General features: G+C 48.6%; 1 protein-coding gene across 3 annotated transcripts in view; it reads right to left on the reverse strand.

Annotated features, from left to right (window-relative positions):
- PBX1 (PBX homeobox 1) overlaps positions 1-21578 on the reverse strand; it is a 133240-nt gene extending 111662 nt beyond the window's left edge. For 2 of the 3 annotated variants that reach the window (XM_061451924.1, XM_061451918.1), the window contains exons 1-2: positions 21118-21578; positions 18527-18600 (exon numbers count right to left, since the gene is read on the reverse strand). In XM_061451924.1, coding sequence (XP_061307908.1) covers positions 18527-18600; positions 21118-21308 — 265 coding nt within the window. In that variant the 5' untranslated portion in view covers positions 21309-21578. The remainder of the gene's footprint in view (positions 1-18526; positions 18601-21117) is intronic. The other variant, XM_061451923.1, reaches the window with a different exon arrangement.
- Between the last annotated feature and the right edge of the window lie 6414 nt (positions 21579-27992).

Genomic DNA, 27992 nt, shown 5'->3' on the forward strand with positions numbered 1-27992 from the left:
AATTGAGCTGCACAAATGTGTACAGCATTTCTGTCAACCCAAATACATATTACAATTACTTCTTCTTCTTCTCGAGATCTTTTAATTTAGGTGGGGTGAGAGCGTGGGGAAGGTGTGGTTGGGGGAAGACCTCATGTAGCCCCAAGGATGCCGTCACAGCATGAGAGGTGAGCACAGGACTCACAGCAATCCTGGCGCTGATCCCTCACCAACCCAAGCAAGGAAGTGACAGTCTTTTAAAGTAAGGACATAGTGAGCTGGGCGAAGGGAGCCTGGCAGCATCCATTACATCGCAGAAGCATCAGCAGCATGGCCTCATGCCTGGGGGGCTCTCCTGGAAGGGCCTTCACAAAGAGCAGGGGCTGTTCCCCTCCCTGCAAGTTTGGGAACACTCCCCTTTGGCTTTCAGCACTCCATTATCCAAAGACTCCAGCAAACAAGGCAAGACCAGCAGTGGCACGACTTGATGCCTCCCTGTGAAGGGGCCAGCCCCATCCACCTCCAGCTTCCCAGTGAGCCACAGGAAGGGGAAGGGCGGGGGGCGGTGTGAAGGGGGGGCTCACGGCACCCCCTTGTCCCAGCCAGGCCCATATAAACCTCATCCAAAGCCTTCCTCTGGGAGGGGGAAACTGCACAACCAGCACTCCTGTGTGCAACCCCCTCCCCACCACCCCCTATCCCTTTCCCACCCCCTAAGCTCACTCTCAGACTCGTCTTCCTGAACAATCTCACTGCAGGCTGCTTTTGTAAGCTTCCAGCCCCAAAAAGAAAAATGATGGGTTTGAACTCTTAACCCCACCCCAGAAAAGGGTTGGAATTAAAAGGGGTTTATGACTAAGTATGCAGATGGGAATACTGTAATAACAGGCAAAATGTTTGCCCAGCAGTTCTGGGCTGGTTTCGGCTGGAGGGAGGGAGAGTGGGGACAGGGCGGCTTCTGGCTGGAGGATGACGGCATGGAGAAAGAATTTGGCTTCTGGGAGGGAAGGAAGGTTGCTGATAAATGCTGGGGCAGAGGCGGGGAGGGGGGCGAGGACCCGAATGCCGCATCAGTGGCACTTCAGGGAGGCTGGCTGCGGCGCACAGGCTTCTGGCTGGCTGACAAAGGCACCACCATGGAGGAGGCAAGCAGGGGCAGAGGGAGATGGTAGGAAAGTTCAGCTCCGGCTTAGTACTGAACACACGTCTTGTGGGACATTGTCACACTTGATGTGGCTGGAATGCCCAACAGGGAATGGATAAAGGCAGATGGCAATGCTCCCCTACACCCCAAATCCCTTCTGACAGGGAAGGCCCATGCACACAGACTGTTACCAAGGGGGAGCCCACAACCACAAACAAGCGGCTAATTTTTACCAGCCCTGGGACTCTAACTGTGCTGAAAAGATGGCAAAACATCAGTGCCTAAGTCACCCAGGAGGGCATTTTCACGACACCACTTTCCCCTTTTACCAAGAACTTGCACTGAGGACCTGCAAGTGTCAGGCTTAGGCTAGGGGAGACCCAAACCACAGCCACCGTCCCAGAAGAGCATACCCCACCATTGGCTTAATCCTTCTGCCAGATGGGAGAGTGCTCCTTTTCCAGCCCCCAGTCCTGCACAAGCCTACTCCCACTTCTTGGGCACACAAGGCCATCCAGGATTCCTCTCTCTTCAAGCAACCAGCTAGGTGAGGCTCCCTGACAGCTCCCTGTCCCACACAACAAGGAGCCATCCCGACACCACTCAAGAGCTCAAAACACCTCCCTGCCACTCTAAGCAAGGTTGTTTGCTCCACAGCTCACTGGAAATGAGAGTCCTGATTGTACAAAATGAGCACCTGCCTGTTCTCTTGAGCTCTGAAAGAGCTACCCACAAACTTCATTCAAGATGCAAGTCACTTGTGCAACATCACATACAGCCTGGCAGCCAGCCACAGGCCAAGAAAGACACCAAACACACAAATCTTGCAAATCACCAGGACCCAAGGGAGAGAAATTCAGGTGTGGCACATGGAAGCAAGCCACAAAACCAGACCTTCCTAAGCACCCAAGAGGAGCTACAATACTTAACTATAACTGAACAATTCTCCTGCCACAAGCCTGGGGACCTTCCCCCCATGCACACTGGGCACAGCCCTGCCTGATGCAACAGCAGCCCTTTGCCAAACCAAGCACTTTGCAGGGATATGAGGTTCCGATGGGAACACACCCCAGCAGCTTCCCTGCAGGGTAGTGGAAGAAAAACCAGATGCAAAAAAAAGTTATGGCACAACTAGCAAGCCAGGAACTCCAGCAGACCTCCCCAGCTTGCAAGGCAGGGGGTTTCCAAGCATGTCTCACACCCACCTTTGCTCAACACAGACCTCAGCTTGCAGCATCATCACACAGAGTTTTGACTCAACTCTGGTAACCTCCTGCTGACCCACTCCATTAGCAGAGATAGGGAGTGCTGGAAGGAGCCTGTGGATAGTAAAATGTTCTCCTCCAGGTCCGACCTGTTGCATTTATGAACAGAAACGCAGCAGCACTACAGCAACCAGGAGAGAGGAAAGCAAACCCCCAAACTACCTCCTACGGTACCCAAGTGCTACTGCTACCTGCAACACAGCACAGGGGACAGGGAAAAAGCAAAGCCGCAAAGCCACAAAGCTTGCTCTTCTTCACAAGCAAGGAGATCTTCATTTTGCCTCTCTAACAGAGCAACTGTCTCTGTAAAGACATCTACAGACCACATACAGGGTCAGGAAAGACAGTCTCTAGCAAAAGGAGCATGCATTGCAAAGGGTGACAGAAAAGACCCAGAGCCCAGTCCCAACACCACATGCTGCAGCAGCCTGCGGCAGACACAAGCTGCACAAATGCACAGCTCCCTTCACAGCCGCTGCTCCACAACGGCACAGCGGTGAGAGCCGACACGCCGGGAAGCACTCAAATCAGGTAATGGAGGGTGTAGGAGACTCACGAGATGATTCCTGTGAGTCAGACAAGCTGGCCAGGACCCAGATCAGCAACCTCTGCAAAATCAGCAAACAAAAGAAGGCAAAACCTGGACCCCCCCAAGCCCCTTTCCTGCTGCTTTTGAGATGACCCCTGCAAGTGGCCTGAGCAGCAGGCTTGATGACAGCGGCCAGAGCCATGTGGAATGCTACAGCCAAGGCTAGGGGCAGAGACTCAAGCTGACATGCCCCGGGGTGAGCTGGTCACCCCAGCTCCCTGCTCAGTTCTAGGACTGCTGAGCAATTTGGTTTTTCCTCTGCCAACAGAGAAGCCAACATTATTCTTGCTCATTTAAGCTGTGAGCAGTCTCTCTCAACATGTAAACTGAACCCAAGAGATCATCCTCTCACCCACAGCTTCCAGGGCTCTTCCGAGCCTTTGAAAGTCCTTTTCTGACAGCAGTGTTTCCACCCTGCCCAATCACAAGCCCGTGCCTCAACAGCCAGGAGATTCACATCTCCCTGCCAACAGGGTGGCCCTGAGCAGTTGAAACCCTGCCTTGCACCACATCCCTGGAGCTTGTTCCAGAGGCTTTAACAGATACCATGTTCTGCAAGGCTGCAGCCACTTGCCTGCACCAGAACGGTGCAAGGCAAGATCCCTTAGGAGATCAAGGGGAACGTCCTTGCTTCCCAGAGACAGATGTAGGGCATTCAGTCACAAGATGATCCTGGACCAAAAGCCCCAGCCCAGCACATCTCTGCAGGATTGCAGCACCTCCTGAGAAGTAGTCCCAAGCAAAGGGTTACTATACATTTTGTGGAGACCTCCACTCCCTTGAGGCTTGAGATCCTTACGCTCCAACCTCTACCAAGCTTTGTGCTACAGCACCAATGAAAGCCCCCACAGAAGCTCTGGCATAAGGTGCTGTCATCTTTTCTTCAACTGGGACTTCCAGACCTTCCAGTTGCCATTATTTTTCATTTAAAAAGGAAAGAAGGTGAATGGCGAGGAGGACATCTGGAAGAAGGATAAATACCCATCAGGAATATTCCCAATTCTGAGTCAGAGATGTGCTAACAAACAAGATAAATTGTTTCTTTCCCTTGCCCTTTCCCTTCCTGACAGGCAGAACCAAGTCTCCCGAGTGCCCCAATTGCCAGCTCAGGAAATGGTACCTTCCCAGCTTTTGGTAATAGGGAGAAGCCCGGCCTAGGCAGTTCCCTGGCTAAACCACCCTGTGCCTCCTGCCTGCCAGCACAGGGAGGCCTCCAACATTAAATCTCACTCCCCTGCACCCTCAGTGGAGTACTACCCACCCACTGCTCAGAGGGGATCCCTGAAGCCAGGTGAGATGGAAGACTAAGCCAAGACCACACCAAGCCACCTTTCTTAGAGAGATGGAAGACCAAGCCAGGGCAATGCAGCCTTTACAAATGGATGGGGATGAGGACCATGCACCCCCTCTTCCCCCTGTTCCAGCAGAGAGGTGATGCAGGCAGATCTGTAAGGGCCCATAGTCACTTCCTTCCCCTGCTCCTGACAGGAGGCACACCCAGTTCTAAACACTCCATCCGGTTCTTCCATATGTCTATTGATGCTAAAAATTTATCCGGTTTCTGACAAAAGAAAAAAGGGGGAATTAAAAAGAAAGAAAGAAGAAAAAAAGAAATCCCTTCTGCCCTTCAAAGTAAAAGCAGCTTTGCTCTTTATCGGGGGAGAGGGAGAGGAGTTTAAACACAAGTCCCCCATCTATCCAGCACTGCTGCACTCCTCCTCCTCCAAGGACTTTCACACAGCCCTGTCCCGTCAGCCTGTCTGTGGCATTTGATTCCTGTCTGTCACTAAGTGATGAGGACAAAGGGTGAGGAGTCAGGAAAAGGTCTGAGCTACTTTGTTCATCGTCTGGATACGAACTTTGGATGAACTCCATGGGGAAAGAGAAAAGCCGCATGGAGTGGGACGCACCGTGCATAGCACTCGCTCTCCTCCATGGAAAAAAAAAAGGGAGGCTTGAACAAGGGGAAGGGGTGGGAGGGAAAGGGAGAGGAGAGCATTCCCCATCCCCATGGCGGCAGGCAGTCCTGAGAGCTCCCTGCTCAGAGAAGACAGAAGGATATTCAAACTGCCTTCCCAGGAGGCATGTTCAATAAAGCAGGATGCCAACGCAGCCTTTTCTCAGACAAATCTGTTAGCGGTGGGCCAGGGGCCAGCCACAAGGGCTTGCTTTTTAAAGCAACCAAATGGGAATTTCCTAATAAAATAAAATTCTCAAAAAGCCCCACCGTGGCACAGTGAAAGGGAAGCTTGCTGGCAGCAACAAGAAGTATGCACAGACCTCTCTGGAAGCATAGGAAGACGAAATACATAAGGATGGGGAGCTTTGCTCTGCATCCAGGGTGCCAAAGCACCCACCTGCCCAAGCTGGGGGAGATGACAGTCCACAGCAGTTACATACCGGGGTGAAGGTGTACAAGAGCGATTTCTGCCATACTGAACAAGCAAGGATGCTCACCTTGAGCTGCAACAGAGGCAATTCCCCTTATGTCAGCCTCAGAGATGCAAAAAAGCCACTACAGTGCACCATCCACTCTTTTGCTTCACTCTACTTTTCAGAGCAAAACCAAACCAGTTTGCAACCAGAAAGCCCTGTGGTAGTCTTGCAAACATTCATTAAATCAGCCCCTCCTGGGCAGCAAACCCACACAAACTTTCTCCCCAATGGCTCTTGTGAAGCAGCTAAGATGCCAGCATCAGACACAGCCTCCATCAAAGATTACTGGCAAAGCCTAAGCACAAGATGTGCCGAAACACACCGGAAAATGGTTGCAATTGTATGTCAATTGTGTGTGCAATTCTGCACTATTCACAAGCAGCACCCTGCTGAGTGCTGCTGGGAACACAGTGCTGGCACCTTGAAAGTCTCTGCCTGAGGCATGAGCAATTGTAGATCTAAGGATCATACTGGAGGCTGTTCACCACCAGCCTTCCCAACACATCCCAGTAGAGTGGGTGAACTTACTCTCCAGGATGGGGAATCTTACATAAAACAGAGATCAAGAGGGTTACAAAACCAAAGAGCAATCCACTAGAACATGCCAGAAGTTACCTTGGATCCCTTGTCCTTCTACTTGCCACCAGTAAACAGAAAACAACTCTGTATGAGAAAGTTCTGCCTGGGACACAACCACAACAGCCCTGTATGCTGCAGCAGCCCAGCTGCAGAAAGCACAGCTGAGACCTCCCTGACCAGGCAAACAGCACCACGCAGGGCACACGTTCGCCTTCAAGGTGGGAGAACATCATCCCTTGTGAGCTGTCCAGCAGAGGACATTGAGAGCTGCAGAGATGGTCATGGGAATCATTAATCCCAACTTTAGTCTGGCCTTTCTGTTTGGGAAGAGAATTACCACTAGGACTCTGGGAAGTGGAAGGGATCAAAGGGGTCAGCTTCATTGACCCATAGCCGCATACAGAGCCAGCCTGCCCAAGAGCTACCTGCTGTGCTCCAAGATGATGACCAGGGAAAAAAATATGGAAGGAGACACATTTCTGCAGGGAAACAACCCATTTGTGGAGGCCGGAAGGGCAGGATCCTTCCTTGCCACCACCGCCACATCCCAGAAGAGCACATGTTAGGGAGCAATCCAGGCATTTCAGAGGCACTGCCCAAGTTCTCCAGTGGAGAAACTTTTATCTCCTCCAAGTATGGCTAGCCGCTGTGAACTGTCTCTAGAGTACACAGCAGAGCATGCCAGGACAAATTGACTGTACAGAGAAAACTTCAGCCTGTTTGGAGGAGTTTCCAGATAGCTCCTCCAGAAGTGGGAAGGACCCATCCCAAGTAGCCCAGCCAAGGCAGGTAACAAGCTCCCTACAGGGAGAACCAGACAGGAGATGGGAAAAGACAGTCAAGATGTCAGCTGGACTGGCCAGTAATCCCATTTGCAGAAGGTGGGAACTTGGGCAGGAGATGCTGGTGTTGCGGGATCCAGGGCTGTTTTGAGAACAGCAAGTAACAGGAAAAGGGGGGGGGGGGGGGGGGGGAGGAGAAGGTAAAAGAAAACAAATCTGCTTTATTATTGCCTGAAACCCAAAGAGACTGATTAAAGCAAACAGCCCCCCCCCCACCCCTTCCAAAGGGTTGTCTCGTCTGCTTCCTAAATCTGATTTCCATTTGTCTTTATATGGTTTTCATTTGTCCTTCATTTAGGTCTCCTTCACGCTCCTCACCAAGCCTAAGAGAGCCTCTGGAGAGCCACAGGGAGGGGCTTTCCCCAGGAGCCTGTGAGGGCAATAGCTAACCAGGGTCAGACCCAGCACCAGTGCCTGCATAGAGGGAGGAGATGTGGCAAGAGGGAAGGCAGCAGGCTCCTGACTACATGCAATGGACAAGAGCCCAAGATGATCCTTGGAAAGAACTGCCCAAGGGAGGAGAGCATCACTACCCAAGGGTGCTGATGGAAGCCTGGCTGCTGCTGGGGCAGCAGATTCAGCATCCCCAAAGGGTGATGCAAAAGCAGCTAAAGCAGAAAGGACCAGGAAGAGGAAACGCAGCGTGACAGGAGACCCACCACACAAGCATTGTCCCTCTTAAAGAGCAGACAGCCTTCTGGTGAAACAGGAGCTTAAAAATTATCCTAATAGAGCTCCTTTCAAACACAAACCACAGGCACCTCTCCAAATTCCACAGATCCTCTCTCAGTTGCAGCCTATGGATGCTGAAGCAGGTCCATCCACCACACTTGCCCACAGCCACATGCCTCAGCACGCAGAACCAGCATGCTCCACCAACCATGCCCACAGCTTCCGACCCTGTGTTGGGGCTGGAAGCTCCTGGCACTCACCTTCTGCCCCGGCCCCTGAGCACCCAGCCAGCCAGGCATGCTGCTTTTGCCAAAGGACGTTTCCAGATCTAACCAAACATGGCAGAAAAAGGGAAATAAAAATCTGTCTTTCCACCTGCATGGACTTTGTCACCTGCCTTGAGAGCATGGGAAGACCAGGAACTTCCCCTAACACCACCCTTTGCTGCCTTTCATCTCCTTCCACGTGCAGGTTTCTCATGGTAAACAATTCCTGCTGGCCCTTAGAATAGTCTCCCTAAACCTCCAGCCATGCCATCACACTGCTGCCCATGTCACCCTGCCCAAAAAAGCCCATCACTCGGAACGCCACAGCTTTTTAGACCTGGATGCAAAAGAGTCATTTCTAAGGAGAAATCGCACCCTAGGCTGCACACCTCCCTAGCACACACTGCGACTCCAAATGGAAATATAGCACCCTTTGCCACAATAAAAAATCGACCAAGTACCTGCTGCCCAGACCTGCCTGCCCAACCGATCCATCCACCATAAGAGGAAGCTAAGCAGGGTCTGAGTTCTCCACAGACAGGGCCAAGCCCAAGTCCACCCAACATCGGATATGGGTCTGTATAGTTGCACAAATAACATAGTTTTCCCTCTCCTGCTTGAGCCTAGGTAGAGGACACAGTATCCATCAGCTGCTCTCCCTGCTCCCTCCTGCCCATAAGGAAAGCAGAGACCCCTGACCTTCTCCACTGCATCCCCCCAGCCCCTCCGCAGCTTAAGCAGCCCAGGTGCGCAAATGTTACCCAATGCCCTCTCCAGGCAGAAAGTAAATTCCACCGAACAGGGGAAATGCCAGCTGCAGTCAGACACTGGGATGTGCAAATAGCAGCCAGGGACCTTTGGGAGAGGAAGAGCCCTGGCCCACGCGCTCCTACCAATAATCCGTCTTGGGACGCCCCTGCCAGAAGCTCCTGTAGTAGAGAAAGGATGCTAATTTGACTATTTGAAATAGTGGAGGAAAAAAAAAAAATAAACGTTTGCTATTACGCTAAATGACCTTTTCAGCCGCTTGGGGACAGAATTGCACTGGGGCTTTGGAGCGAGCTACAACAAGCAATGCTCACTCCCTGCTGCCATGCTCAATGCTTTGTGCCTCCGGATGCATGTAAGGGGTCCGTGTCCCCTAGCCACCTCCGTCCATCCAGCAACAGAGGCAAGAAACAATCTCTTTGGAAAAATCTGCATAAAGTAAGTAGGAAGGAAGAAGCAGTGTGCTAAAAGCTTGCTGAGCAAAGAGCTTCAGACGGCTTCATTTCATGTCGCTGAAAGCATAAATCACAGAATTGCTCCTTGGGTTTTCCTCCATTAGCAAAGTATACTGCAAATCCTCTTCCCACCACCAGTACTGATCCAACACTTCACATCTGCTGACCAGACCTAATAGCCAGGATTTTCTGGGGGAATAATACACTCGCTGAAAACACCATTCCTGCCACCTGCTCCCCCCCTGCACCAGGAGCATGGCCACAGCAGGCACATGCACAGCACAGCAGCAAGAAGGTTCACAAAGTCATACCAGAAATAAATAGGTAACCCCTTGCAAAGCAAGGGTCATAAACCCTTCAAAACATCACCTCCACCATAGTGGTGAAGCACGTCCCACTGCCTGCAACTTTCCTACACTAAACGCCCTTCTGGAAATCAACACCTTTACATAAAACATACCGAGGAGGCTGTGCCCTGAGCTAGGAAGTCAGGATTGACAGCTGCGACTCCTTCCGATTAATTTCTTTTGCACTGTGAACTGTGTCTCTTGTCTAGAGATTTGCAATGATCGTATCATTGCAATATTTGCAAGTATTACTGCAATAATGATTTTGCATACAAATATCCCCCTCGCCAAAAAAAAAAACCCAACAAAACAACAACAAAAAAAGACCAAGTTAAAATACTTGCAACCTTTTAAAATTAAAGACTTGGAGTTAAAAGCTAAATTCAAAGCATAAGGCCAGGGCCTAATCCATCCAGAGGCTCCAGGTATTGTATCATTTTGAACATTTCACCAGAGAAATGCTGCACAAGGGGGAAAAAAAAAAAAAAAAAACAACAAAAAGGATGTGTGTAAACAAGCAAAGGTATACGCATTAGCAGATTGCATTTTGAAACATTAATGTTGAAATTAGAAAGCACATTTCAGAAAGTTATGGGCAGATCCACTTTCATTTTGGCTCCAGCCTTGTAAATATCAAATGTCAAAGGAAACCATCACACTGAACTGAGAGAAAAATTCCCATGCTGGACACATGTCCAGGATTGGGACCGCTAGAGCTGGGAAAGAAGCAGTGACCACGAATGAACACTTCACAACTGGAAGGGTATTTTTGTCGGTTAACCTGCCACTGCTAATTCTGCTAATCGACATCACTCTGGAATTTGAAAATGTTATCCAACCAGGAGAGAAACATGATTTTCCTCTTCTGATAACAAGGACGGGCAGGCCAGTCAGGCTGGGCCAAAAGCGGCATTACAAAACACTGCCTGTGAAACTGAAAATGGGATGTGGAAATGATGAACTGAATTTCTGGGCTTGCACACCAGTGAGAAACAAAAATCCAGCCACCAGCGTTTAGACAGGCTGATCCCGTTTGCAAAGGCGGCTCCGCTCATTTTTCACCAAGGCTGAAGTAAAATGACAAAGTTATCATTTTAGATTAGAGTAGCTCCTCACAGCACTGGCTTCCAAGGGTTTTAAATTTATCAGTATATTTAAAAGAAAAAAAGGAGGGAGGTGGGAAACAGCCCATCAGCTTAGGGAAAGCAAAAAAGCTATTTTAGGTAAGGCTTCTCCTATAAATAAAAGACTGGGCAGGGAGAGGATAGTGACAGTGTGCAGCTCGCTCAAGGCGTTAGAGGGGATTTCTATTCTCTGTGCTGGTGACCTCCCTAAAACACCAAGAAGCAGTGACAGCACACAGTTCTTCGGCAGGCACTGCAGCCCAGCGAGGAAGCTTCCCCAGACAGCCATCCCCTCCACTGGACTACTGGCTCTCCAACTTAAAATAAATAAATACACACACACACACACACACAGAGGGGTACAGCTCACAAACACAAGGCCAAGAGACTTAATTCTTTAGTGCTTTTATGTATTATTTTTTTTAATCAACATGGTTGCAAACTGCTAATTCCAGCTCAACCAATCCCCCAGCATCAGAGCAAGCATCACCCGAGTTCCTCCCCAGCTCAGCCACTGGCCTGAAAACACCACACTTTAATGTATTCAGCCCACAGCCTCCTCAGGCCATGGCTTTCTGTAATTTATCCCTAGACTGCACGCCACCTTGTATTATTTAAGTCACCGGGCAACACAACACCTCCAAGACAGTTTTCAGCAGAAGCTGCCAACCACCTAGCCCTCAAACCCATCATTTTTTGTTCCAAATGGGGCTCCCAGCAGATGCCCCGCAAAGGCAATGTGATAAACAGAAGGGATTTCCTGGAAAACCCATGATGCCAGTGCCTCTGGAGCACACCGGGGAGGTGACAGTCTGCAAAAACACCATGCAGCACCTACAAACATCCAGCACACCCAAAAAGCAAGGGTGCTCACACAGGCCAGGCTCTGGTGGAGGGCATAGCCTTGGCACCCAGTACCCACTGAGAACACTGGGGTGCCACATCTGACCCCAGGCCAGCAGTAATAGGGCCAGGCACTGTTCACAAGCAGTTTCTCCCATCATGGGGAACACTTACTAGTCCAATCTGACTGGGATCATCTCTGGGTAGACATTTGGGGAAAGCAAAGGACACAGATTGAGGCTGGTTTATTAGATTATGGACAGCCCCATGCAAATAGGGCCATATTGATCTGGTCTGCAAACACCTGGCTGGGAATACAAGCAGCCCCTGAGTATACAGAAGCTGCTGGAGATTATTAACCAGATCCATTGCTGTAAATCACATTACCTCCTTCCAAACCCTGACCCAGCACAGAGTCCCCCTGTTCTAGGCACTGTACATCCTTGCAGTGCATGGGAGCATCACTTCTCCCAGTCAGGCACCCAAAAGCCCAAAGATTCAGCCTAAAAAGCATGAAGCGTGGCAGGGGCATCCGGCTCCAGGGTGCATGGAGCCAAGGCTGCACAGCCTACCTGCCCTACAGAAATTCCCAAAGCAAAGCATGTATTAGAAGGAGGGTTGAACTCACTGTATGGGAAAACTGGCACAGGAACGCAAGGCAGGAATTGGGGAAAAAAAAAAAAAAAAAGTAGAAAGAAAATACCACATCTTCAGGTGGAAACTCCCCCCTTTGCTCCTACTTGGTACCTGGTATTTTGCACTGGCTGCACAGAGAAAATACAGGAGGCTCTCCTGCCTCCCAAAGCACCCCAATTCCAAGGAAAGGAAGGAAAAAAAAAGTAATGGAATGCTTCACAGCAGATTTCCAAGAGATCTCAAAACCTTTTGTGGAGCTTCATTAGCAGAGAAGGCAGTAGCTCCCAGATTAAAGGAGGAACTGGGGAATGAGGTGAATCAAAGGCAGAGGAGGAATCCCACATTCCTCCCTTTTCCCCGCCAAAATGCCCAGCTCTGATTCAGCAGAAGCATCACCAGCAGCATAGCCTAGTGTATCTGACTGCAAACTAAGCCATTTACATTTAAACCACCACCGTACTCCCCTAAAGAACTGCTGCATGCAGTAATTTCCTTGTGATGGGGAAAAAAAAGCCAGATGAAATTGTCTCAGAGTTCCCCTGCGTTTTGTTTACAGCCACTGCCCTCAAACCAAGGGCCAGCAAGCAGCACGAGCAGCTAACAGGAATAAAGCTAGCATTTGAGATCATTTAGAAAGTCTCTCCTCACAGACAGTCAGGGCTCCGAGGGGGAAATCCCTCTGCAGGTCTCAAATAAGGGAACTTGAACCATTTTTCCCTGGAGAAATTTAGGCCTGAAAGATCTTCCGAGTTTCTTGTTTGGAGCTACAAGGCCCGGTAACAAGATCTCTTTCCCTGATCTCACCCACAACACTTGACTTCTGCCAAGACCATGCAGAGGCACGGGGAGATGGACTGGAGGGAGACCCATGGCAGCAGCGAAGACACCTAACATTCACATAAGACAATGCTCTGGTTAGTTGTTATTTATGCATGCATCTGGTTAATATAGCTATCTTTCCTATAATAGGCATGCATTAACTGAACATGAAGATTCCCCCTCTTCCAGTGCTGCTAGCAGGCAGCATCCAAAGAGCAGGCTGCTGGCACAGCAACTTTCCAGATCCCTCCTTCCCAAAATACATGCACCCAGTGGCCACCACTACCCAAAACCTGGGGAGGCTGATGCAAGCAAAGGCTGGGGGACATGGAAGCATGGGATCAAGGGGGGGAGGAGGATGAGCTCATCCATCCCCCAGGAACAAACAGATGGGGCAGGCAGTGATGGGACCCAGCAGACCCTCCAAGAGCATCCTCCCAGCCTGCTGCAATCACAACAAAGTTTACTTAGCATCAGGCAAACATAAAGGCTTGAAACAAAACCAAACAGGTTCGCTCCTGTGCTCCCCAAATTGTGGGGAGACCCTCAGGAGCAGTAACGCTGTGCCAAAGCTGGGCCTGGTTTCTCTGCTTTGCCAACAGGGCTGATGGTGGGGGAGAAATGGGAGGAAGAGCCCGCTGGCAGCCCTGTGTTTCCCACCTCCTCCCCAGGAGGATTGCAGGAGACCTGATTAAACTAATTAAGCCTGCTCCATTCAAAGAGCTCCAACCACACGCTACCAGGGGAGAGGAAGAAAATATAAAATTAAAAAGGAAAAAAGAGAAATCTCCCTGCAAGCATGCTCCTCCAAAGCTATCCGTCCCCAGCAAGGCCGTGATGGACAATGCCACACTGGAAGAAGAAAGCCCAAAAAAAGGACTCGCTGCAGGGACACAGGTCCAACCCTGAAGACCTTTCTCCTTCCAGTCACCAGGACCTACTGGGACATGTCCCACTTCCTATCAGGGTGACTGGTTTCTATCCCCTCCCGGCCAATCCCCAGAGGCAGCACCTGCTTTTGCAGAAATACAGCCCTCCACCAAGCCAAGGTCTCCCAGATGCTATCTTCCCCCCTGAACCATCCCTATCTTCCAGCTCCATGCACATTCCCTTCCCTCCTTTCCCTTGAAGGCATCAGGTTTCTGGAAGCAATTTAATTGTGAGCTGCAAAAAGGCTTCCTCAGGCAGTGCTGGCCAGCCTTCACGAAATGTTTTGCTTGCCCCAAGGGCAGCAACACCAGCGATCTGCCAGACTGTCCCTACAGACCCTGCCCCTGTAGGAAGCCTGCTCTGCTGGGGGAGAGAAGGACCACTTCTGCCTTCAAAGCCTTTCAACTGGATGAAAAAAAAAAACAAACACGAAAAATCAAAGCAAGGGCAGGAGGGAGAGCAGCCGGGTGAGAGCTGGACCTGTCGAAAGCAGATCGGGAACCCGACCCTCCAAGGCTGGAGCAGCAGCACTTTCATTATGAGCTTTTACAGAAGCAGAATGAAGCCTTAGGTGCAATAATTGCATTGAAATTCAAATCGGGGTGTTTAACTCTCCCCTGCGCCTTGGGAAACCTCAGTCGAAATGCAGGGTAAGGAGGAGGGCAGGGTTTGAAAACCCCAGAGAAGGGCTGGGGGGGTGAGGGGCCAAGGAAAGCAAGCTGCCTATCCTGCCCTGTGAAAAAAATCATCCAAAAGGCCTTGGGCTTGCCAGCATATCCTGCTTGCAGCTCTGCCCTGGACCCCAAAAACACCAGCACTGCATGCACCACAGCTGCCCCTCTTCTCCCTGTGCCACTCCTGGTGGGGCTGTAGTTGAGGGGGGAGAAAGGGGAAAAAAAGGGAGGGAGGAAGAAAGAAAGAAACCCCATATCGTAATTGCTATATTAAAGAGAAATAGCAGGCAAGAATAATAAGAGAGGTGTCAGAAGTGAAATACAGTAACAGACATAAAAAAAAAAAAAAAGAAAAAGAAAAAAAACCTACAGTTCTGCAATGGGGGTGTTAATTGAACACAGAGCTGGAGAGAACAAAGGGGTGTTAAGGAAGAATAGAAGGGGAAAAAATCCTACCTCCTCCAAAGATCTGATTTGAGTTAAGTTTGGTGAAGATAATGCACAGGGAAAGGTAGCTAAGAGGCACCTTATATAGCTATTATGTTCTAAAAATTTAAAAGGTAAAAAAAAAAAAAAAGGAAAGAAAACACACCAACAAATCCCATTATTCAACAACATTTGCACAGCTGATCAGTGCTGTCTATAAATATTCCACTTTGTAAATTCCCCCCGTTGGTGGTATGTACATTTTTCTTTTAAAGCTGAATTCTTTCAGCACAGAAGGGTGATGGAGGTAAGAAAATAAAAACTGGGGGATTTCAAATACAAAATCAGGGTCTTCTTAAGAAACAGAAATTGCCCGATGCCCTCACCTCCCCCAAAAGAGCAGAGAAAGTGAAACGATGGGAAAAGCTCTTAAGGAGGAGGAATCAGATTAAATGGTCATATATCCTGCGCTCAGCCTCTCTCCGCCAGTGCCCGCCGAACGAGATGGGAGTTGAGAAAGGCTCACAGCTGAAATAGATGCTGCTGCATTTTGACAGCAGATATTTTCCAGTTTGCCATCCAAGGACCCGACGTCTGTGTACGCCTTGCCTGATTCTTCTGCTTAGCTATTCTGCTCATGCAGAGAACAGCTTAAAGAAAAAAAAAATACCCACATACCGAGAGAGAGAAAATAAAAAAAAAAACACAAGGGGGGGGACGGGGGACACACATAAAGACAGAGCCCCTGCCTTCAAACTTTTTATAAATCAGCATCACCATTTCCGATTTCAATCCCTATTGACAGAGGAATCAATTGTATTTAGGACAACAATGCCTTCCATTTCCATAATTATTATTCCAAAAAGCCAGCCAGCCATTTGAAGGCCGTCCTGCCCCTTCCCTCACAACAAAGCGACCAACAGCAAGTGAAAACACACCAAATGCACGCCGACAACTTACACATATATTTAAGCCGTGTTTTTTCCCTACTGCATACTCCTGCTTCGATCAAACCTCTCAACTTCTATTACTTTTAAACATACATCAAAAGCAGCAATCTCCAGGTTGCAGACAAAAGACAACCCACTGAGCTTTTATTATTATTATTTGAAGTGTTTATAATGCTTTAAAATCACTGAAGAGCTCAAGTGCAAAAGGGAACTCTTTGGCCAATACAGACGACCTCTTTTTCTAAGAACTTTATGGACACTTTGGGTTTGCTTAAGACAACGTTAACTCTATGAAATATTAGCCATAATGTTGCGAGAGGCAGTGGTAAAGTCTCCGTAAGGCTCTGGAGTCACTTAAATCAGGCAGTGGGGTAACTGAATGCACATTTCTGCACATCATAACGCCAGGGGGAAGATGTACGCACGCACTTTCAAACACCCACCAGTGACCACAAACAATCACCAGGATTTCAAACGCGACACATGCAAAAATCTGGGAAGCAAAATGGAAAGTGGAAAGAGAGAAGTTGGCTCAACTTTCATGCTCCTGCCCACAAGGAAGGGGTAAGCAAACAGAAGCAAGCAGTACCATCAGCCCCCCCCAAAAAACAAGGCTAACTTCCTCCTAGCATTGGGCCCACAAACCAATAATAATAAGAAAAGAAAACAAAATCATTTGGCCATTTGCTTCCCTACAAAGTGTGACTTTCGAGGATGCAGATGGGGGAGAGGGGAGGAGGTTTTTGAATTTGCAAAGTAAAACAATCCACCATAAACATATCTGAGGGTAGATAAACAACACTCCAAAACCCACCTCAATTCATACTCTGAAGAGGCCTCTATACAGAAGCCCCATAGTCAAATACCCCAGGCACAACAGCAACAAATAAAATTTAAAAACACGTAAGAAGCCCCAGTCCACACCTGAACATTTTTTATTTCCAGCAGCATACTTTGCCCTACACCATTCTCCCTCAATTTTCTGTAGTAAACAAACTATCCTACCCAGTCACTATGGCTCTCCATCCCTCTCCAGCTCACCAGGACCCTACAGCATCCCCAAGGTCACCTGCATTTCCGACCAGGCTTGGTCCTAGCAGATGTCCCATGCATTCCCCTAACTTTGGAACTGCACCAACAGTAAAACCAACCTGGGATTAACCGGTTACCCTGCCAAAAAGTACCCCTGCATGGGCAACGTACACATCATTACACACGTGGAGAAAAGTCAGAAAAACGTTTCCTTTGCCTCACACAAAGTAAGAAGATGGAAAAGAAAAAGGAACTTGGTGGCTTCTTTTTCTTTGGGGTGGTACATAGGGTTAAAACGCATAAAATTGACTTCTAGGCAGGCTCCCTTATGTTACATCATATGAACCGTATGGAGGTTCCCATACTGAACCCACTGCTTGATATTATGGGAACTCCATAATGAAGGACTCCTTAGGAAGACCAGACCCAGCCATGCAGCCATGAGGGCTTCAGAGAGCCGAATGCCATCAGTAGGTGCTTTGTCTGGGCTACACGCTGCACAAACAACATTTAACAAAGGGTCCCCTTAGTCTTTTTATATATATTGCAAGAGTCAGGTAATTGTATTTTCAATCAGCTGCTCATGCTAGGAGGTTTTATATATATATTTAAGGAAAAAAAAAAAATAAACAGATTCAGGTTTCTGAAAGCTGTTTCCCTTTTATGTGTAACTATCAATGTATATCAACTGGGTGTGCAATCATATTTATTGTCACTTTCATTCATGTCATGCCCTTGCTTATATGGCTTAGATATGAATTATTGACTGTTACAGTCCTTGTTGAAAAGGGTTGGGGGGAAGTCAAGTACTTGCAGTGTGCTAAAACAAGGCAGCTACATCAGCATGGAAAAGCTGATCAACTCTGGTCAGCTCAGAAAGCCAACAGCAGAGATGAACACTGCTACCCTCCCACCACTGAATTTCCATCATTCCCCCCATTTTTTTTTTTTAATTAAGAAAAAAGAGATTCCAACAAATACATAAGTGGTGCATGTTGCTAAATGTCCTTCCCCAAGCATCTGTTGTTTAAGATCACCCTTGATTGATGACTGCTATTTTTTAATTGTTGCTTTTAAAATTTAAATGCCCCCCTGGGATGTGTTATAAGTGTGTTAGTACATGGTAGGAGGTCTGGAAAGTGGGAAACGGCAGAATCAACGCTCTCATGCCATTAGCTTCTTTAGAAGCCTGAGAACACCCCATGCCATAAAACTACAGTACCCTAAAGTAAGTAACAATCTAATATATTGCTTTCACTAAAGGCAACTGACAACGCTCTCTTACATGAACTAGCCAGGATGACTGGCAGAGAAGAAAATTTTAACCCTTCCTTTAAAAAAGTAAGAAACCTTTATGTTCACCTGAATAATAATAGTAGTAAAAGTGCACAACTTCATTTTGTTGGGTTTCCTACCCTACTCGGTACTCAGATTTTTTTTTTTTTTCCAAACAGGAGAAATTGCAAGGCTTTTGATTTTTTCTTCTCCCCAGAAAAAGCAATAAATAAAGAGGCTGTATAATAGAAATTAAACCACAGTATTTTCCCTTCCAAACACAAACCACATCATGCAAGTCCACTGCCAGAAGCATTAAATACCTGCAAGTTATTTCTTCTCACTTAAATACTTCTACCGGGTGGGGGGGGGGGGGGGGGGGGGGGCAAAGGGCGGACAACAACGCAAACCTGGTGGAATAAAACCCTCAAAGACCAAAAATAAAAATAAAGAACCAACAGCATTGATTTCCTACCTGTTTTTTCTTTGATTTCACACAAAACATTAAAAAGGGCTGGCTTCATCCTGTGGCAGTTTAAAGCATGTTTCCTGAAGAAAAAAAGAGGGGAAGGTGAGATTACAATGTCACCATGAGGAGTAATTTTCCAAATTCAAACCGCTGGCATATGCATGCCAGAGGTTGGGGGACAGGTCTGAGACCCCCTGTCCCCTCTAACATCCCTGCTAGGACTTGAGCACCAGTGCTGCAAACAGTCACCTACTTAACGCAGAGGAGATGAATTATGCCAATTTGGGAATGGCTTGAAAATCGCCTTTGCCACGGAGCGGCTCCCACCACCACTGCAAGCCAGGCGATGCACTGAGTGGAAGGCAGCAGCATTTGGGAGCCAAGCTGGTTTCAACTGTCTTATTCAATAGCGAGAGTGCACTGAGCTCTCTCCATCCCCCGCCTTCGATATTAAACTCAGCCATGTGCTTTATTAGGCTCACCCTGCAAAGCAGGGGGGAAATAAGCCCCCCACTGCCCCAGCACTGCAAAGATCTTCTGCTTAGAGCTGTCAATTCCGGGAATTTCAGCGTGCAACTTGGAGCACAGAGACAAGCGCACCTATGGAGAGAGAAACCTATTCCTCTGCCTCCATGCTAATTACATCCAGCTTATTTTCAAATGTTAAAATTTAATTCTTTACAATTGGGACAGTCAACATTTAAAAACACAGCCGGCTGCTTCTGGGCAGGGGAGGGCATGCTATTCAATGCCTTTCTTTTTGGCTGCTATTATTACAGAGCTGACCGTTCTCCTGCGGCTTTTGAGAGTCTGGGGGAGAGTTAATTGGCTGGTTTTAAAACCCACCATGTGCCTGTTGAGGCAAAGAAACAGTATTATTTTATTTCCTCTTAAGCTATACAATCATTTAGCCAAGGGTTTAGTTGTATAAAGGGCTGTTGCTACCAGGCGTTGGCTACGGGATTTCTGTTTACCAACCGAAATTACATGCGAAAGACAATGTGAACATCTGGCAAACATTCACACTACTTACCCCGCCACCCACAACATGTTAAAAAGATTTATACATCTGATGAAGTCTCTCAAAGGTGTATACCCCTGCAGAACCCACAGCGTCCCCTTATCAGCACCCCCAGATGGGCGCAGACATTTGGGTACGCACAAATCACGTACGTATGCTGTAGGAGTCCTCTTACAAATAATACTGGTAGTACTTTGCATCTTCCAAAAACTTCATTTAAGAAAACAAAAAAAAAAAAAGGGCAGCAAAACCACAGTGCAATAGTAGAACGGATGGAGGAAATGCAAAGCCAAACATCACTGATAAATACAGCGCATTTAACAGCTCAGCATTAAAAATAATAAAAAATAAGTACTGTGAGGAAACAGCTGAAAGAGTCCAGCAAGGCAAAGCCATGTAGCCTTCTCCCAGTTTTGTCCTGCTTTGGGTTTATTGATTTGGATAACTACACTAAATTATCCAGGCAGGAATGCACACAGTTCCTGCAACTTTCCGAAGGAAGCTCCCCTCTTCCCGGGACCAGCCGGGGAGAAAGGTCATGATTTCCTCCTCCTCACAACTACTCTGCCTCTGCAAAACCGCAACAAAACTAGTCCAGCAAGCAGCTTTTTTGGTAAGCGGGAGTTTTACCCAAGCTGGGGAGGCACAGAGGATGTAAGCTGAGGTTTGGGAGATACTTCTATCCTTCTGAAAGTTCTTACTAAGCGAGTTTCGGGGCTAAGAGATGCATTTTTCCAGGAACAATGTATTATTCTAGAAATCTGCTCCAGCTCGGGGCACGAATACCAGGGGCAGGACACCACACCTAGGAGCTCCGCAGCCCAGAAGAAATCTCACATGTACCCCAGGCAATTCAGAGCAACTTTTTAATTATTTATTTTAATTCCTTCAACTTCGCTTTCAACTGGGAGATTATTCCCCCCCCCCTTAACTTTTGCTAGCGCCTTTGAAGGTGCATATTAGGTTTGTGCTGCTTGTAGCCGGGGACAATTCGGTTACCGTCTTTTACAGCCTTTTTCTTTAATCTTTTAAAATACCTCTGCAATTAAGAAGAAAGAAAAGACATAAAGAGAAAGCTTCTACGTGCATCCTTCAAGAACAAAAAATGACGGCCTTAAAAATATCACCGCTAAAGGGCCCTAAAGAACATTATTAACGCCTCTAACAAACGGAGCAGCACTTTGTGCCCCGCACGCGCAGCCTGCCCCAACAACCATGTCCCTGTGGAATTAACCCCCACCCCAAAAACGCTGAGAAAAGCCAAGCCGCCCGCCCGGCCGAGCAGGAGTTCGGGACCCCGCCGAGGATAAGCGGGAAGATGGGGAGAGCGCGGGCCGGGGGCGCCGCGACCCCAAAAAATCTCCACGAAGTTGGACGGAGGCGTGGGGCGATTAACCCATCCCCTTTTTTCCCCTTTTCCCCAATTTCCCCGCAGCAGGAGCTCCATTCTCGGCTGCGCCTCACGGCCGGGCGCGCTCCCCCCGCCGGACAACAAAGGCCGGGCCGGGGCGCGGGGGAAACTTCCCCGGCACCTGTCCCCCGCTTCCCCCCGCCGGGACCGGGCCGCCGCTCTCACCTGGCCTGCGCCTCGTCCAAACTCTGGTCCGTGATGGTCATAATCTGCTGTAAGATGTCTCCGATGTCCTGCTTCCTGCCTGCCTCCCCCTCCGCCCCGCCTGGTCCATCCTGCATGTGCTGGGACAGGCCCGGGTGCCCCGGCATCCCCACCCCGCTGTGCGTGTGCATCAGCCGCGGCTGGTCATCCATCGCCGGCCGCCGGCCCCCACTCCGCCGCCGCCTCCTGCCCTGGCTGCCGGGAGCGGCGCGGCTGGGCTGGCAGCCTGGCTCCTCGCTTTCTTTTCTTGCTCGCTTTCTTCTTCTTCTTTCCTTCTTCCCCCCCACCTCCTCCTCCTCCCCCCCAGCCTCTTCCTCTTCGCTTTTTATTTATCCTTCACGCTGGCGCCCAGCTCCGCGGCGGGGAGGAAGAGGAGGAGGAGGAGGGAAAAAAATGAAGAAAAAAAAAAAAAGGAGAGAGAGAGAAAAGAAAGGGGAAAAAATCCCTTTGGCTGCTGGAGGAGGAGGGAGGGAGGGAGCGAGGGAGGAGGGAAAAAGGGGAAGGGAGAAGGAGGAGGGAGGGTTCCGGGGAAGGGAGGGGAAACGGCGGCGACTCCAAAAGGAGGGCAGCTCAGCCCCGCGCCCGGGAGGCGGCGGGCGGGCTGGTGGGGGCAGCGGCTGCGCCGGGGGAGGAGAAGGTAGCAACGGGAGGGGCGGAGCGGAACGGCCGCCCGCGATGGCAGCGCCGCAGCTGCCGGGGCCGGAGCGCGGCGCAGCCCCCCCGCGCTCCGGGGGAGGGCTCCAAACTTTCCCCCACCCTCAGGCTGAGCTCGGGGCTGGCTAGCGGCAACAAGGGCCCCCCTCCTCTCCACCGGGCCTGCGCGCACCGCTCCCGGCCCTCGTCGCCTGCTTTTGTTCGGCTCCGGACTCCTCAAACTGGCACGGAGAAGCCCGGGGGGCGGGGGGAGGAAGGGGCAGCGCCGCCTGCCCGCCCCACAGTCCCCATTGGCGGCGGCAAGGCCGGCCCCCGCGGCCGCCCCGCCTCCTCCGCGGCAGCCCGTCAATCTCCGGGTTCAGAGGTGGGCCGGGGGCCTCGCCCCGCCCGCGCCTTAAAGCGGCCTCGGCCGCCAAAGAAGAGGGGCAGGGGTAGCGGGGTGCGGCGGCCTGCAAGGACCTGACTTGCGGAGTGCCCCAAGCACCGCTCCGAGTGCCTCCCCCAGCCCCGTCCCGCCTTCCATCTCCCCTCAGAGCTGCGCCCCTCAGCCTTCCTTCGCCCCCGGGCTTATGTCTGCCCCCACCTCCGCTGCTCCCCTTCCCACATCTCGCCAGTCTTTCCTCAGCCCTGCTGCACCCCACTCTCCTCGGCCTCCCCGTGCCCCACCGCCAGCCTTCCCTTCTCCCACAGCTCCCCTGTGCCCCTCAGCAGGCGTCTCCTTGCCGTCCCCTGCCACGCAGCTGGCTCTGACTCCCCAGGTGTCCCCACATCAGCTCCATGTTCTGGGTGGGAGCAGTGACCCCCTCTGATGTAGCCCCCCATGGAAGAGCCTTCCCTCTTACCTCTTCACTGAGCCACGTGATTCGTACAAGTGGGGCCACAGGACAGTGGTGCCACATCCCACACCTGCCTGAACAGGTCCCAAGGCTACCAAGGCTGCTATCCAGACCTAAATGTCACGATGTAATGCACTCTGGAGGGGGAGGTTCCCCAGCCTCTTTGAGCATTGCCAGTCATCTGAGGCTGTCCTGTGGCCAAAAAGACCTCTGTGGGCATCAGCTGGTGAGCAAGGATGGCCCTGAGACCAGGCTTGCCTGCAAATTATATTTAAAAGATAATAAATAAAACATTTACGGTGACACAAAAACTTTCTTGTGTAGGAGATGATTTCATCAGGCTGTCCCTTCCTCAGATCAGAAGGTTCCCAACCCCAGGACCCCCATAACACAAGGGAAGATGGGCCCAGCCCAGGTTCCTGACCTCAGCACAGGCTGGGGAAAGAGCCATCAGGCTGACTGGAAAGAAAAAAAAGGCAATTGTTTTGCTTCCACTCTTCCATACTTTCCAGTGTTTTAAGCAAAACATGACTTTTCATTTTGAAATTTCCTTTTGAACCATTAAAATGTTTTAAAGTGGTTGAAGGCAAAGTGAGATGTTTTGATTTTTGTCACTTTGAAATGTTTCACTCAACACATTCTTCATGTTTCTCCATTTGCCAAAATTTCATACAGGTTTATGCTTTCTCACCCAAGATATATCTATTTTTTTTTTACTTTTTTGAAAAGGAAAGTAAGGGGAGATAAAATAACCTTTATCTGTATGACTCCACAGGAAGCAGAACTTTATCCAAGAAACAAAGAGGCAAGGGCCTCCTTTCCAAAGTCCAAACTTTCAGACACTTAGTCATCCCTTCACTTGCTTGCTCACACACCAAGTCTAGACATATGCTGTCTCAAACTCTGATAGGGACTCTCGCATCCCTGGAGGTTGGTCCAGGGTCTTTTGGCTTTGATTTTGAGTAGCTCTGAGGGGAAGCAGCGCAGCAGAGCTGAACATGCACAGTGAAAAAAGCCACCAGTGGCTCCGCAGGGACAGAGAAGGACACTAGGACATGGTGGCCTGCTGACCCCACAGGTTCTTGTACTGCAGATCCTTCCCTCATTTCCCAAGTCACAACATGGTGCCTCTCAGCCCATCAGGTAGACACGCAAGAGCAGGAGCCAAAAGACCCTTCAGAGAGCTAGCACTGGTAGATTATGAGCGCACATGGGGGTGAGGTGCGTTGTGTGTGGGGCCCCAGGCAGCCACACGGTGTCTCAGAGGGAGAGGAGCAGAGCAACCTGAGCCGTTCCAAAGGAAGCATAGCCTTGGAGGAGCCGTCAGACCAACACAGAAACGGCCAGAACTCTGCCTCTGCTGTCTGCTGGAGTCTGTAAAATCCATCTTGTCAGAGATAACTAATCCTGAGGCCTTTCCAACACCTCTCCTAAAAAGCATATTTCATCCCTCTGTCTTCTCCTGCTTTCCAAGTGCATGAGATTGCAATGAGTATTACTGAAAATATTCCCCATGGGAGCCGACACTGGGCTCCCTTAAAACCCAAACACCATCACCCCTCCTTCCCCAAGTCACAAGCAAGCGCTATGCTCTATTATCTCTACACCCACTAAATCTTTCTGAAATAAAGAATAAACATTTCCACCACACATAGTGTAAGTGTATATGCCAAGCTGCATCGCTTCCTCTCCTCTGTGGTTGTTATAAAGTGGTTTTGTTTCAATGGTGAAACAGATGGACAGATTCCAAGTCTGGCATCCCCACTCTCTCCAAGTAAGTCTAATGCTATCTTTGGTTTATCACAGATTCCTGAAGAAAATGTTTACGGGAGCCTCTTGTTTAAAATCTTGGCTCCAAGCAGCATGATTCCTATTATTTATTAAATGAAAATCAAGCTGTTATTAATGCACCATTACTGTGGCAAAGTGGAGCCCTGGAAAATGAAGACCAAACACGCTATTTCTCTGAGCATGAAGGAAGCTTCTCCCCATAAATGTCTCTCAACACTCACACCACAATGGGATGGAAAGCAGTTTCCTGGCCTGAGACTCCTTCAACATATTCTTTTTGGTGAGGAGAGCCATGGACTCTTGATTCACTGTCCAAAACGTGACATCCCAGAATCAGACAGCATACAGATTGTACATAATACTGTTCGAGGGCCTTTACCTAAACATCTTTGTAGCAATTCCCTTCTCCGTTCACCATGACCGAATTAGTTTTCCTTCCTTTTCTGCAATTTTCCTCTAACGTATTCCATCAGAAAACCAAAGCTATTCCTATTTCCCAGCCAGCCACAGCCCCCATAATACTATGAGCTCCATACAGATGGTCTCTCTTTGATTGAAGCACAATACAGTTTAACATTCCTAACCAGTTTTCACAGGAGATTCTTATGTTTTCCTAGAAATGTTGTGTTGCTGCTTTGAACTGATTGTTTATTTGTCAATTTAGTCATTAACCTTCTTTCTCACTCCTTTGGCTTTTGGTGAGGCAGAAAATGTCAAAGGGAAGGGAAGTAGGCTCAGAATGATTTCCCCTGGTGAAGGATCCCAGTCCCCAGAAGCAAAGGGAGTTTTCTCATCAATTTTAGTAGAGACACAGCTTCACTCACAGTGCCAGGTTAAATCAGCGTTCACGTTTTTTTGCAGGGTTTGCATGTTAGACTTTAGCAAAGTACATGGGTCTTCAGGAGTGATCTCTGTAGATCTCAAAGCCCTTTCAAAATGAGCTAAATACCTAATGATTGCAGTTCAGGCGAGAGATACGAAGAACTGGCCAGACAGTGGGAAAGCCAGAAATGGATTCCGACTCACCACACTCCCAGACTCACTTTCAATCCCCTGCATCACACTGACTTTACATGGTCATGGACTATTCTATTAAGAAATGCATATTTTAGTTAATGCATTGCTTATTAATATTTCCTGATCATTAAAGTATTACAAACAACCTGAACACAGGTAAAATACTACTACCAAAGGAAAAGGGACCAAGTTCTGTTCACGCAAAAATTTGTTGCATCTAAACTTGTTGTTTGTTGCTTATTCAAATGCAAGTAACAAAATTCTTACCATCAGGAGTTTAACAAAAAGGAAAACTGCTTTTCCCGATAGCTGACATAAACGTATAAGTGCTACAAAACATACTTACATATTTGAAATAGGTGGCATAATAAGTTATAGTCAATATTCAGTCTTTCCCTGCTTTAAATGCTACCTTCTGATATAGCACAACACATCCTTTAATTGTGATCACATGTTCTTTCTTAGAGATTGCTGCATTTTTTTTGTTCCACAAAAACATCTATAATTGAAAAGAAAATGGCAGTGTTTACAACAAATTCTTTGCCCTCCTGGAAATAAAAATGTGACTTCCCTTACAGAAGTCCTGCATCAGAGCAAGCCACCTGCAAAATCATTTTGGACATTTTTCCAGACCCCAAATTTGAATTTAAGCAAGTAAATGCAGGTTTTGAAGACTGAAAAGAATCCACAAGAATTTTGAAAACAAGTCAGGTAAAAGCTATCAGAGCAAATACCAACAAAAGCAGTATAGAGTCCTCCAATAAAAGCAGGTCCACTCCAGGCTCAACAAAAAAGGTCTTTTTCCCTCTTTCAGCCAATACTGATGTTCCTCAAAAGATACAAAATAGCTGTTAAATTCATTTTTATCTAGTGTGTCTCACATTCTGTTCAGCACTTTAAAAAAACAGAAAGCCACATTAGAGGGACAAACACATGATTGTATTCTACAGCTTCTCCCTGAGATCTCACAAGTCAGGCCCCCAAATGAGACCTCATCTTCACCACCAGCACTATGGGCTCACTTTGTAATAATCCCATTTTCAGATAATTTACCAAGAAGGTGTATCCCTATTCTTCTTTTACAGGTGGGAAAATGGAGGAAGAAGAAGAAGGGCCTTACCTCTGTGGACTAGTAGAAAGATCCAAGGTTATCACTCAAAGGTGATCATGTTATATCTACCTTGATCACTGTGTCTGTGAAAGAAATCCTTGCTTCCTCATGTGAACTATAGTAGCTAGAATGACTTTGTGTCTCAGTTGCAGACTTGTGGTTTTGGAATGTTTTCCACCACAACATCTACCTTCAGGTGGTCTTTATGGAGTTTATCTGCAGCTCTCTTGAGATTTCCACAGATTTACAAGGCTGAGAAAGGCTGCAAAGGAAAAGGCTCAGCTGCAGGCTTCTGATTTCACCTTAATTAAAAGGAGGGTTTTAAGGCTATCCCCAAAGACAACTTTCATCACAACCAAATCAAATGATAAACATCCTCTGTCCCTTGCAGCAGTAAAGTTGATGTCCCCGCATGCCGAGGTCTGCCAAGAAAACCCTTGCTACGCTCTGAGATAGAGCCCTACCATCGCATGCACCTCTCAAGCTGGCCATCTCCACAAAGCAGTGAGCAAAGAAGTCACAGTGAGACTTAGGTCTATGGTGGTAAGCAAGTCAACAGCTCCAGTTTGCTGACTCACTTTTCAATAAAATCCCACATCCCCCCACCCCTCTTGGCTTGCTTACAGATTCCTTCAGTCTCTCTCTCAGGGGTTTTGACCCAGTGTTCCTTCAGGCTTTCCTATTATCAGCTGTCCCATCCTTTTTATACAGCTGCTGAAGTTGGACCTTAGCCTTTTATTTCATTTTCATTTGGCTTCTTCCCCAACTTCCCATATTTGAGCACTTCGCCTATTATCAGTCTGGTCCCTCCTGCACTTTGCTCAGCTTCATTCTACTAATTGGCTCGAGTGTGGGCCCAGTATTCCCTAAAGGAGTGTCACTTCCCCTTGCACACAGTCACTGCCACACATTCAACAACATTTTCAGGCTCCCAGAGCAGGAGAGACACTTCATCTCCAGAAGGTGCTGATGTCCTTGACTGAAAGGGTCTAAGGCAGTGATCGATATTATCATTGATATATGTGATCGTGTCCCATACTGTTTTTTCACAGCCCAGGAAACACGTCTCCTGGCAGGTCCTGGAGGTTGTAGGACAGAGAGGCTTCACAACCAGACATCCGTTTTCACTATTGTTCTTATCAATGCTTTTCCCAGTAATACCCCTACCTCATACTACCACCTTGGGAAGACCAAATTTCAAATAGCCAGCAACCTAAAACTAGGGTGTTCACTTAATTCCTATGAATTGAAAATATCTGGATTCTCACACTGTCAGACAAACCAATTCCACCACCCGTGTTGATGACCTTGTCTTTCCAGAATGCAAGTCACCACCACTTCCCTGTGGCTCCCAGGTCATAAGGAGGCATCAAAACCACTTGCCTCTCACTTGGAAGGAGGCAGTCCTGCAGAGAGAATAACCACAA

This window comes from Pezoporus flaviventris, unplaced genomic scaffold (genome assembly GCF_033815535.1).
Source record: "Pezoporus flaviventris isolate CSIRO_AGI_PZ_B2104156 unplaced genomic scaffold, CSIRO_AGI_Pfla_v1 ptg000013l, whole genome shotgun sequence".
In the NCBI taxonomy this organism is placed as follows: domain Eukaryota; kingdom Metazoa; phylum Chordata; class Aves; order Psittaciformes; family Psittacidae; genus Pezoporus; species Pezoporus flaviventris.